The following is a 13063-nucleotide window of genomic DNA, read 5'->3' as shown; positions in this document are numbered from 1 at the left end:
ATTTGGGTTTTTGTTTTGGTTTTGATTTTTTGTTTGGTTTTGGTTTTCTTTGGGGCTTTTAGGGTTTTTTTTCTGTTTTGTTTTGCTTTTTGCTGCTAGGGATGGGCCTTCCTATTTTTATCAAATAAAAGATCCAGCATTAAGAAACACACACACACCCCCCCCCCCCATTTGGTGTTTCTAAAAATTCATTCCTAATGATCCTGTTTTACAATTCAGATAACTCCATAGTCCTTTGGAAAAGGAGCAGCAGGGAAGTGTCTTAGATAAAACAATTGGGTTTTCTTGCACCTTCCCTCCTGGAACTGCTTTCCTATCATCTCCATCAGGATAAAATTATGGGCACTACAAATGAAAGCAATCTTCAGCACAGATGACATAATAAAAGCAGTTAAATATCTGTGACAATTATTATATTTCACATTATTTTTGTCTTTTGTTTTTGTTTTTTTTTTTTCTTTAGCTGCTCTTAACTGCTCAATCATACCAGAATCCAATTCTGTGCTGCTTTTTTGGTGTCTTGGTAGCAGTGATCCAAATCCTTGGAGTTATTTGAGAGATCCCTCATTATTCTGACACTAAAACACTTTCTTTGAAGGACTGGAACCCAAATGCTTTGTGGCCCAGATAACAGTGGCCTTCTGGATGAAGAAAATAAAAATTGTCTGCTCTTGGTGCTCCAAAATATGTGCTAGGAAGCAAAAAAGTTCAACCTATGGCAAACAAGTCCAGGTCAATATGAGGAAAAAAGGTTTTCCCAGATAGCTCTCCAAGCCTGGAACAACTCACATGATCTGTAACTTCATCTCTTAAAAGAAAATAAAATCTCAAGAAGACAAAAAATTACAGAAAAACCACCCCAAATCACCATAAAACAAACAAAAAAAAAAAAAACAAACAAACCCCCACACAAAGAAAAACCCCAAGAACTTGGGCACTGGAGCAAAACCTGACAATATTACAGCTTTTTTATGTTTTTGGAGCATTATGTGTTGAACTCTGCTCGTGGATAAGTGTTGCTTCTAGGATTGATTTTGTGGAATGCCTGAATCCAAATCAATTCCTCGCACTGTAATGGGAAATTCTTTGTTTCAAACAAAGGCAAAAAGAAGTGTCTGTTTTCAGTTTGGTTTTTTCCCTTACATAGAAGCACCTTTGGAAAGAAAAAAAATTGAATTAATCCATCGTTTTGAGCAGTGAACATGAAGGAAAGCTCAAGTGATTTTGGGTGGAAGTGCTTACTGAAGAAAGACTCCTTGCCTTTGTCATTTTGAGCTCCAGGGTGTCAAAATTGAAGTCCAATTTTGGGAGCAAACAAGTCGCTTTGTGTTTGGCCATAATTCCAAGCACTTCAGTGAATCCTGCTCAAATGAATTCTCGGGTGAATATTCCTGCTTTTATCCCAGAATGAGCTCCAGGCTCGCTTGGACTTTAAAGCAGGAGCGTTATTGTGGCATTTTGCGCTGTTCAGAAGATGCAAACGACCCTCTGGCGTTTGCATTCTCTGGGTTTTTAGGATCTCTCTAGAGCAAGGAAAATTAAAGTTTGTTAGAAAATAGCTCACAGGGCTTGTATAGAAACTTTGGGCTGCAAAGAGACCTATTTTACTTGGAAAAACAAAAGAAAAGAGTATTTAATGACAGACGGTCACTGTTAGTCCTGTGGGGAGGACAATTTCAGGAGAGCCCTGGAGGGGCTGGAGCGTGTCCAGGGCAGGGAGAGGAGCTGGGAAGGGTCTGGAGCCCCAGGAGCGGCTGAGGGAGCTGGGAAAGGGGCTGAGCCTGGAGCAAAGGAGGCTCTGGGGGGACCTTGTGGCTCTGCACAACTCCCTGACAGGAGGGGACAGCCGGGGGGGTCGGGCTCTGCTCCAGGGAACAGGGACAGGACAAGGGGAAACGGCCTCAGGCTGGGCCAGGGGAGGCTCAGGGTGGACATCAGCAGGAATTTCTCCATGGAAAGGGTGCTCAGGCCTTGGCAGGGGCTGCCCAGGGAGCTTTGGAGTGCCCATCCCTGGAGGTGTCCAAGGAAGGGCTGGAGGTGGCACTCAGAGCTCTGGGCTGGGGACAAGGTGGACATAGGGCATGGGTTGGATTTGGATCCTGAAAGTCTTTCCAACCTAAAAAAATCCAGGATTCTGTACTTCCATGATAAAACAGAATCCCAGCAGTGTGTGTTGCTTGGTGAGCTGACTTTTCCTGGGATTTTCTTTCATGCTTTCAGTATTTTAACTCAGGCAAAAAATCCATCTCAGGACATTTCTGGAGTTTCACCCTCCTGGATCTGTAGCCAGACTCTTTCCAGGTAATTTTTGTGATGTTGGTTTTGACACACAAAGTTTATTTTCATTCAGTACGGCATCAGCCAGACTGGACTGGAGCCCTGGGCACTTTTTCCTGTTTTGCAAGAGTAACCCAGACACATTTTAAAGAGAAAAATCCATTATTCCTAAAAACTGATTGTTTTGAATGAGTTTTTTATGGTTTACTTAAGGTGTCATCACCTCCTTTGAAGTAAATAACAATTTTTATGTCTATCCTTCTTTTTCCTTGAAATAGGATTTTTTAATACTTTTTTAATAGAGGTTTTAATCATTATCAAGATACTGCTGCTGCTTGAGAAACAAAGAGCATTAACATTTTTTCAGAACAAAAAAAAAGCTGTCTAAATAACAAATTTAAAAGAACCTAGATGTCAAAATTACATATTTCCAGAGGAAGGTTCCTTGGATTCTTGATGTGAAAAATGAGGAATTATCTGGTTTAAAAAGGGGGAAACACTCAATTAGAAGTAAAACCTCTGCCAACAGAAAATCCTATTGACAACAGGAGTTTGGTTTCTGTTCTCTCTTGTTATCTAAGGTCTGGGTGCATCCAGATTTTGGTAATACAAATTTTGGCTATCGGAATAGGAAACTGCCATTCTTGTTGCCATGTTACATGCAGGACTATAGTTCAAACTGGTTTGCTCCTTATGAACTGGAGACCCAATTACTTTTTTGTTTCCTAATTCCCTTGTTTCCTTGCTTTAATTCATTGTCGGTTGAGAAGCTAAAGGAAAAGAAAGCAGGATCATAGGTTTTTATGGGATTAGCACCCTGGGAATGGGCAATTAGTGCTTCAATCTTTAGGAAGTCTTAGAGTAAGAATTAATCAGGTGAAAATATCAGGGAGTAACTCCTGGGAGGTGCAGAGTTGCCATCGAGATGTGGGGTTTATTCATGGAAGTAAAGAATTTTGCTGGACACACATCCATGGTCTCTGTGGGAACAGGATGCCCAGAGAAGCTGTGGCTGCCCCTGGATCCCTGGCAGTGCCCAAGGCCAGGCTGGACATTGGGGCTTGGAGCAGCCTGGGATGGTGGAAGGTGTCTCTGCCCCTGGAAAAGGTGGAATGGGATGGGATTTGAGGTCCCTTCCGACCCAAACCACTCTGGGATTCAAAAACAGGTGAAATCCAGATTGAAATCCCTGTCATTTAACACTAAAAAAGTGGATTTGAGAGGAGAGAGAGTGACTGTGTCCCCGTGTGCTGTCTCAGTCTTATGGGTTTAACTCTCTTGCTGCTGCTGTGGGTTCTGCTGCCCATTCAGCATTCCCAGTTTTCTTTCATTCCTCAGAGCTTTTTCCAAAGCTCTCAACCCTCAGAGTTTAAGGAGCTGCATTTGTACGAGGTTTGGGGTTCTTGTGCAAATGTGACCGTGATGGAAAGTATTCCTGTTCTTCTCTCCTGGCTCATTTTTTTAGTTGGTTTTTCTCTTTTCCACAGTAGGGGGATGTGGGCAATGTTATCCATTTCTTTGCTGGATTAGGACTCCTAAGGAGAGGCATCCTCAGTTATTTGGGGTTTGTAGCTGTCCCTGGCTGGAAACCTTTGCCAAATGGGGTGATTTTTTTTAGGCTGAGCAGGACAACGGCCACCCTCTCCCTGCCTTTGCCAACCTCCACATTGAGATCCTGGATGAAAACAACCAGAAGCCTTATTTCACAAGGTCCACCTATGAGGGCTTCATCCTGGAATCCTCCCCGGTGGGAACAACCATCTCGGACAACCGGAACCTGACCTCCCCCCTGCAGCTCGTGGTGCTGGACAACGACGTGGAAGAGGTACAGTTTGTTCTTTCACAATGGTTGCACTTCTAATTTTTTCAGCCTTCTTTCTTTTTTTTTTTTTTTTTTTTTTTTTTTTTTTTTTTTAAATGGAGGCAAACCTGTTTAGATCCATAAACAAATTTTTAAAAAATCTCAATTTCATGATGATTTGCTGTTTGTTTTTGTTCTGAGTTCACATGGATCTGGAAGTGGGTTTTTTTCTGATCTGTGTTTTGCTTCCCACTCTGGAAGGCTCTGTCTTGTCCAAGGTGATGAATGCTTAGTGCAGAGAGGAATCAAAATGCATTTCTGTCAGGGATGAGCCTGCCCTGTACCAGGAAAGGAAATTCTCTTTTGAACCAAAAAGAGGAATAGCAGGAGGCTGAAAGTCCATTGCATTCTTTGCTCTGCCCAGATTTTCCATAACATTGCTCAGAGTAGAGATCAGGCATTTCCAGAGGAAGAGTAACCAAGTAGTAACAGTACAACACTTCTAGGGCTAGCATTTCTTCTGCTTTCACCGAGGTAATTACAGATTTTTAGCCGGTATTTCTTATCCCTCTAATTGCTGTTGTCTCTCCCATTGTCCCCCTTGCTTGTTTTGGTTCCCTCAGCTACAGAAGAAAAGCCAAGCTGCAGGCTTAGGTTTTGTAGGAATAGTTGTAGGATCTCTTGAGTAAAGTTTTTAACCTGAGAGTCTGAAAAAAATCATCTTCTCAAGGCTTCACTTTAGGCAAATCCATGATTTTTGAGGAACACAAGAGCCCCTTGTCACTTAAACATCACAGCATTGGAGTGATTTATTGGTTTAAAACCCAAACTCCTGCAGAAGATCTCTATCCATTAAAGTTTCATCCTCAATTTATGGGCATTGATAGAAATCAATGGTTGGAAGGCACATGGAAGAGGCTGTTGGAGATCTGGCTTTTGTGGGGACTGGATAAAAGCCAGGGAATGAGGGCACGGGGTGGGAATCAGCAGGAATTGTGGAGGATCTGGATTACTTGGGTAACACTCAGTTCAGTTCTGTTAAAAGCAAAGCAGTTTCTTGGTTGATCAGATAAAGGGGATCTTGGATGCTACTTTGGATAGGAATGGTCCAGGTAGGCAGAGATCAGGTTTATAAATATAACACAGAGCTGGTGGATTCCCCATCCCTGGAAGTGTCCCAGGCCAGGCTGGATGAGTCTTGGAGCAACCTGGGATAGTGGAAGGTGTCCCTGTGATGTAAAACCCAAAGTGGTCAGAGAAGCCAGCACTGCTGACCACAATTCCATTGTGGAATAATTCAAAGCAATTCCCTTTCGCTAAAGAAAATTCCATGTCCTACCTCAGACACTCCAGTTTAGTAGCAGTTTTCTCTGCTACTGCTGCTGCATTTATGGGGCTCTTTTCCATTTCTGGTGGATGATGTTGCACCCAAGGGATGCCAGAGAGACCTGGGAATTCATTAACTCCATAGGATTTCCAGGCTGGAGTCAATAGTGCTTGATTAACCTTTCCCTGGCACACCTGCACAGCTCTGCTCACGAGGTGTCAAAGGCAAATTGGATAATCTAAGGTTCTTCACCTAATTCCTTATTAGATCATATCCAAGACAAAAAAAATAGGATCCCTGGGAAGTGTTACATCCTGAATTTGGGCTGGCTCTGATTAAATCATGTAGGAAGTACCACACATGATATATATACCCTCCAAATACAAATATTTCATTTAGGGGATTTCTGCATGGAAGAGCTACCTGTTCTTTTAGGTTTCCTTGGGTTTATAATAAAATCCTGGGATTCCCATTGCCCACCAAAAGCCCCTTCTGTTCCTCATTTGGTCAGTACAAGTTCAGTGCCTGGAGTTTTGAGGGATGCTCTGAGATTTGTCACAGACTCCACCTTTTATTGTTGTGTCTCCTCTGTAGCACATTCCCATTAATTCCTCCCAACATTTGGATGTGGGCAGTTCATTAATCAACTTGTGTTTGCCTGCACTGAAAATTCATGACAGAGCCATGCCCCAAATATCTGCCATTTCCATTGCATCACTAATAGTGAAAAAAATCTGTCCTATCTGCAGCAGATTCTTAATTGGGAGCACAACCATAACTTACACAATCTGCACCAGAAAATGCTGTAAACCCCAAATTTATCATTCTTGAGCTGCTTCAGGCATCTTGTTAGAAGTTGTTACGTATTTCTGTGGCTCAGTACAAAGAGACCTGAAATTTCTTCTCCACAGGAAAGTATATTCCATGGATAAGGCAGTTCAAGAGCCCAAATGCTTTTCCTAGTGAACTTAAGGTTGTTTCACATCATGTTTTAATTTTCATGGGATGATGAAGAGCAGGAGTTTGGTCAAGATCATGAAAACATACTTCAACCACATGATGTAAAAGGAGGCAGCACCAAAAGGGAATTCTTTTTGATTCCCAGAATTCCAGCTGGGAGTGCAGCAATCGCGCAGAACTCCCACAAAAAATGGCCAAACACTAAAATTGCTCCACATCGGACTGGCTGGGAACTCAGGGTGGTATTGTCAGCACAGGTAATGCTCATTGAATTCTTCAGGTCTTAGTGTCCTGATGGTTTCATGGGACCTCAGTAAATTCATGGATTTAGGAATATATTTAAATTTAAAGAATGGCTGATGGGACACCAACAAAATCTCTCTCTGTGCTGGTGCATCCCAGTTGCCACTGGTGGCACTGGCTAATCATCATGAGTTCTGCCTGCTAATTGAAAAATTAAAATGATTCCCTGTCCTCAGGTAAATGCAGGAAAAAAGTGCTCACTTAACTCTGTGTCTGAAAGGAAAAAAATAACAAAACCCATTCTAAATGGAAACCCTGTGGGAATGATAACAGAGACCAGCTATAAGCTCTGCAGAAATTAATTTCTAGATGGGACCTTGCAAAGCTCTCTCACTGGAGCAGCAGTGCTGAGTGCTGACAGCACGAATGAAGTGCTCTGTTCAAATGGCACAAATTAAATTGAGCCTTGCTGGTACCTTAAGACCTGAGCAAACCAAAGCTGAGATGAGGAGCTTGAACTGTGTGAGCTGAGAGCTCTTTCCACAAAGCTTCCCAAGCCTCTTCTTTCCTTCCCCCTTTGACTTCCGCAGGAGAGAATGAATTTATCCAGGTGTTAGTGTTGCTGATAAGCTGCCCTGAGTATAAATCATGGAATGGGTTGGGTTGGAGGGGACCTTAAAGCCCTTCCTAAAGCCATGGGAAGGGACACCTTCCACTGTCCCAGTGTGCTCCAAGCCTCATCCAACCCAGCCTTGGGATTCCTGAGTCATCCCATGCAGGGCCAAGAGTTGGACTCCATGATTCTTGTGGCCCCCTTCCACCTCAGGGAATTCTGTGATTCTCTGATCTCTTTTTTCAGAGAACTTGTGGGAAATTTGAAAGAGTTTTACGTAAGGATGTCTTGGTAGCAACTCGAGCAGACAGAGCTTAAATAAGTTTTAAATGCAGCTGCAAGTGCAGGTTATGGATTTTCAATAATACATCCAGATAAGGAAAAATAAAATATCTTATTTTTTTTTTAAACCAGGAGAACGGAAGCATTTTAAATACCAAAGCATTTTTCTCTGATATTTACTTGACTGCTTCCATCACTCCCAGACATTGTTTGAAGCTGTTTTGCAGCATTTGCTCTCTCAAGGGGACAGTTCTGCTGCCCCAGGATAACCCTGCTGTGGCATTGCAACAGCTGTAATAACTCAGAAAATATCCTTCAGGAAATATTATTAATTTAATTATTAATTAATTAATTAATTACTAATTTAAAATATATTAAACAGCCCATCCATAGCAGCATTAAAACAAACAGAAGGGCAAGGCAAAGACAAAAGGCTGCTTCTCTTCCTATAGGATTTATAAAGATTGGGGTTTTAAAAATCTTTTTCAGATCTTTACACGTAAAGAAAATCAAAACTGTTAACACTGAATTGCTCCTGTAGCATTTGTGTGTCTTCCTTGATTATTTTAGGATGAATATCCCATTATTTCTGCCTTCTGACACTCCCAGGGAACAATTCTTTTGCAATATCCCATCCATCCCTGCCCTCTGGGACTGGGAAGCTATTCCCTGTGTCCTGTCCCTCTATCCCTTGTCCCCAGTCCCTTTCCAGCTCTCCTGGAGCCCCTTTAGGCCCTGGAAGGGCTCTGAGGTCCCCTGGAACCTTCTCCTCTCCAGGTGAACATTCCCAGCCTGACTCCAGAGGGGATCCAGCCCTGGGGCATTTCCAAGGTCTCCTCTGGACTCGCTCCAGCAGTCCCACATTTTTCTTGTGTGGAGGTGGATTCTCCCCTGCTTCACCTCTGCGGGGCTCTGGAACTCAGATTTTCCAGGTGAAAAGTGGGAAAGGTTTTCTCCTTTCACCCAGAAATGAGGAGGGCAGATGCTGGAAGTACCTTTCCAACAAAACAAATCTTCCATGGACATTTCAAAGCCAGTAATCCTCTACTTGAGAAATGCTGAAAAACAGTGTTCTGGTTTGAACAAACTCAAATGGGAGCAAAACACTCCCAAGTTCCAGCAAACCTCCCCCCGCTCTCTTTTCCCCACCCGGGTCCCAGAGACAAACTTTTCCACAGAGAGGAAAGTGAAAAGAAAAGGGAAAGAAACTATTTATTTAAAATTATAAAAACAAAAAGAAAAACCTGTGGAATCAGCTGTTAGATTCCAAAGCCTTTCTCTTCCCTCCTGGGAGTAGCTTCCCCTCCGGGTCCCCAGAGGGATTGGACAGAGTCTCTCTGGTGGTTCACTGAAGGATCCCTCTCACCTGTCGTGCCACAGGAAAAAATCCTCCAATTCTCAGACGATGGAAAAAAAAATTTGAGGAAAAAACAAGTCCAAAGAAAGGGAGAAAAAAAAAAGCAGTCCCAGAGAGAGCAGACAGCTTCTTTTTCCACCGCTGATCCCAAGCCTTCCCGGAAGGAAAAAAAACCATGTGTGTCTAGTCCCTTTCCCTCCCATTGTCCTTGAAGGGAGGAACATCACCAAACAAACCAGAGCAGTCTCGACCAATGTATAGTTACAGAAGGGTTGTTTAACTTTCCTCTAACATAAGCAGATGATAGGAATACAATACTCAGCTAACCTAGGACAAACAGCTATGTCATTAAAATGTGTTTGTTAGCACTGCAGCTTTCAGGGGATGGGCCTGTGCTGGAAATGAGGAAATCTGAGCAGGCCGGATATTCTTGGCTGCCCGGGGAAACTTTAGAGCCAAATAGGCTCCATCCAAAAAGCTTCTGGGATTGTTGAAATACAAGACAGAATTCATGTCCTTATCTGCTCAGTCTTAGCAATATCATAATTATCCCCAATAATTTTGGTTTCATCTTCACCAGCTTTAGAAAACTGTTTGCTTTGGGCAGGGCTGTCACCCCTGGTGGGATGTGAGGAGCAGCAGGAATGGAACATTCACATCCATGCAGGAATTTCTCCAGAGATTTTTCAGGCAGAACACACTCCAGCCCAGGAGTTCATTGAGTGCAGCATTTTGTGTGTCCCATTTTATTGTTTAAAAAAAAAATAATCTGTAACTGTGAATTCCCCAAATGTTCTGCCATTCCTTGGTCCCAGGTCTGTATTTCCTCACACGTGTTCATTTTGTGTTTTTTCCTCTGTAGGTCAAACCAGGTGCCTCCCCTGTAGGTATTGGGGGTTGTGTGTGCAAAGTGCCTTTTTTGGGTTTATTTGTGTGATTTCTTCCTTTATTTCCCCCTTTCTCCCTCATTTCTCTCTGTCCTGATGGTGTTTGGGCTTGGGACTTTCCCGTGGTTTGTGAAGCCTGCGAAGAGCCCTTCAAACACATTGGACACAATTTAGGGGATAAAGCCATACACTGTGATTGCTTGATGTTAAATTAATAATTACAAGTCTTCAGAGATATCCTAAGTATTATGAAAGTGCTTTTTGAAATTAAAAAGTACCTCAGGGTTGACCCATGTGCTTGAAATGGCCCTTGCAGGTTGCATGTGAACATTTTTGAGTGGACTTTGATAATTTTCTACTTAAAATTCCATGCTAAAAAATTCATCAGAGACCCAGTAATGTCACCAGAAATCAAAATGCTTAACTCCAAGACCCAAAATAAAATAATTTTAAAAAAAAAAGAAAGTATTGGAAATGGTGTTGGCAACATAGCTGGGGTTGTCTTCTCGCATGAAATGCTCAGTTAAGTCAAGCTGACTTTTCCTGCAGCAGAAAACGAGATTAGAATGCCCAAGATCCCTGATAATAATGACAAATATTCCTGGTAATAATGTCCAAGCATAACAATGCTTTTCCAGATGAAGTAAAAGTGGCTCTGAAATGCATGGAAGATGGTCAATAAGGCATTGATTGCTGTCAAGGCAATTTCCCTTCCACGTCAGAATGCTTCCAACACAAGGATAGCAAAGGAATGGGATACATTTCTCCAGGAGGCTTTGGGACCTCCATCATCGCTTTTTCTCAGGAACAAATTGGGAAACAAGCTATGTTTATGGGTGTTCAAAAGAACATGAAAGCAAGAATTGTAAAACCTACTGGGGGTTTCGTAAATTAAATTCTTAACTTATTTTATAATGTCTACAAAGTGAAAAATTATTGGCAATTACCTTCCCTAGGTTTTCCTGGAGTGCAGAGGTTGCCATTTGCATTGCTGGGTTTAAAATGAATTTGAATTTTGCTGGGAGCTGCAGCTGCTGCAAAGCTTGAGGCAGTGAGGAACCACTCGTGTGGAGCAGTTGGATAATTCTTTCCCGTGGCTTCCTGGAATGTTTTCCTATTTAAATTGTGGAAACTTTGCTTTTTGGGCTTGCTTTTGGCTGACTAAAAGCAGTTTCTTTTGTCCGGGTGTGCTGCTCTGTCCTGTAGCACTTGGTGCAGGTCAGGGTTGGCTGGGGGTTGGCCCAGTGATTCCAAGGGTTTTAATCTTACAGGAATGACACTAATGGAGTGAATCTTCCACAAGAGGTTGGATTCAGAAAGTGTCCAGAGACGTAATGCCCCTTTTGGGATTATTTCCTGAACCCAGATGGTTCTTCTTTCGGGATTATTTGCTGGATTCAGCTTTTCTCCTTTTGGGATTGTTTCCTGAATTCAGCTGGTTCTCCCTATGTCCTCCTCTGTAGGGCCAGGTTTTGTGAAACAATGTTAGAAAGCAGCTGGTAAAATCCTGGATTTTCTGTCATTCCTAGTACTACTCCTATGATTCCTCATCTCCACATTCCTTGGGGCAGTTTAAACCAGTTTTTATAGAACTTGTCTCCCAGCCTTTTGCATTTTCCTCAAATTTGCATTCTGCTAATAACAGAAATAAACTCAGTAACTCATGAGCAAGAGCAGCACACAAAACCAGGTCAAATTAACCATTTTATGGATGAGGGCACAGAAAGCTGTTGGAATACTGTGGGCAACAAAAGACGATGTAGTTCGTTTGAAAGTTGAATTAATGTAAAGTCTGATCAGTTAAATAACTCAAAAACCCCTTGAAAGAGGTGCAGATCAGGAGGGACTCAAGTCCTCAAGTACATTTACAATCCCTTGATTTGCTTTATTCCCACTCTTTACCTTAAAATGTTACTTTTCGGTTCACTTGTGATGTTTTTTCCTCCATCAGCTGAGAGGTTCCTAATTCTGCATCGGTACATTTGGATGCTGAGACCTCAAGAGAGCCCCTGAGCTGCCTCTGTTTCTGGAAACACTTCCCACACGTCATTGTCTTTCTCCCTTGCACCAACCCAGCTGTTTTATTGCTCTGTTAATCCAGTTCAGCTTTGCTTGGGTTTTAAGATGAAGAGAAATGCTTGAATCTGGGTTCTCCTATCAGGTTCTGTTTGACTTAGAAATGATTCCTTAATGGGGGAAAAAAAAGCATTTATTTAAAACCAACACAGGTATTTGTTTACAATTACATTTTCTTACTCTAATGGATTTTTAGTGTGTTTCTCATCAAGAAGATTCGATTTTTAGGCCAGCGGTGAGTTTTTTTACCTTTTCTTTTTTACAGTTCTGTAGATTTTTAATCACAGCATTTTTACTTCTTTTGGTTCCAACTAAAACAAGCACTTGTGGCGAGGAATTGGAGACCCAATGCACCTGTGAATTTGTAACAAAATGCTTTTTTTCCCTTGATGTTGTTGGAAGACCAAGGACCCGCAGCTCCATCTCTTCCTGAACGACTACACCACGTTTTTCACTGTGACCCCGAGTGGCATCACCCGCTACCTCACCCTGCTGCAGCCCGTGGACAGGGAGGTCCAGCAGCTCTACACCTTCTCTGTGAGTGAAACACCTTTGGGAAACCCTGCAGGCTCTGCTCAGAGCAAGTGGAAGGGAAGGATCCATTCCAACATCCTTGGATGTGTGTCTTCGTGTGGCCCTGCAGGAGAGCAGTGAAGGATGAGCGGGGGGGAGTTGGTTTGAGAGCAGCATTTGAGATTCCCCTGCCAGCACCTCCTCCATGGCCCCAGGATTGTTCCCTGCTCCTCATCCAAGGGCAGGATCTGAGCCCCCTCTTTTTTATTCCTGGCCTTGCTTTTCTCATTGCCTTTTTTCCCCTCATCCCTGGGGACAGGAGCGTGAGCCTTGTCTTGGGCTTTTTTCTTTCCTTCAGTCCCAAATAAAAAAAAATTGGCTGATAGAAACCCCAGCCAGCAGTAATTAAAACAAAAAAAAACAACAAAAAAAAAAAAAAAAAAAAAAAACCAAAACAACAAAAAAAAAAACACACCAAAAATTTGGCATGTGTTTAATACAGTTTAATGTATGGTAAACCAGAGTAATCAGACATTTGCAAAATCAACATGCATCAGTAACACCCTGTCCTGCTGTAACTTACTGTGTGTGTTCAGATGCTTTGTTAAAAGCAGTTAATTTCTTATCCTAATCTTGCTAGACTGTTCCAGAAGCAAAGTAATGTCAGTGATTCATTTCTTGGTGTTATTTTTCTTCAGTAGTATTTACCTGTTATTTCTGCTTACTA

General features: G+C 42.4%; 1 protein-coding gene across 1 annotated transcript in view; it reads left to right on the top strand.

Moving 5' to 3' along the window:
• PCDH15 (protocadherin related 15) overlaps positions 1–13063 on the top strand; it is a 456551-nt gene that overhangs the window by 316783 nt on the left and 126705 nt on the right. Inside the window, exons 13-14 of the mRNA XM_057373749.1 lie at positions 3896–4102; positions 12226–12360. Of these exons, the coding sequence (XP_057229732.1) occupies positions 3896–4102; positions 12226–12360 (342 nt within the window). The remainder of the gene's footprint in view (positions 1–3895; positions 4103–12225; positions 12361–13063) is intronic.

The sequence above is a fragment of the Malurus melanocephalus genome, unplaced genomic scaffold (assembly GCF_030028575.1).
Source record: "Malurus melanocephalus ecotype Western Australia unplaced genomic scaffold, MMel_1.1 scaffold_207, whole genome shotgun sequence".
In the NCBI taxonomy this organism is placed as follows: domain Eukaryota; kingdom Metazoa; phylum Chordata; class Aves; order Passeriformes; family Maluridae; genus Malurus; species Malurus melanocephalus.
The sequence above is the reverse complement of the archived record's forward strand: the minus strand, read 5'-3'. Positions and strand labels throughout refer to the sequence as shown.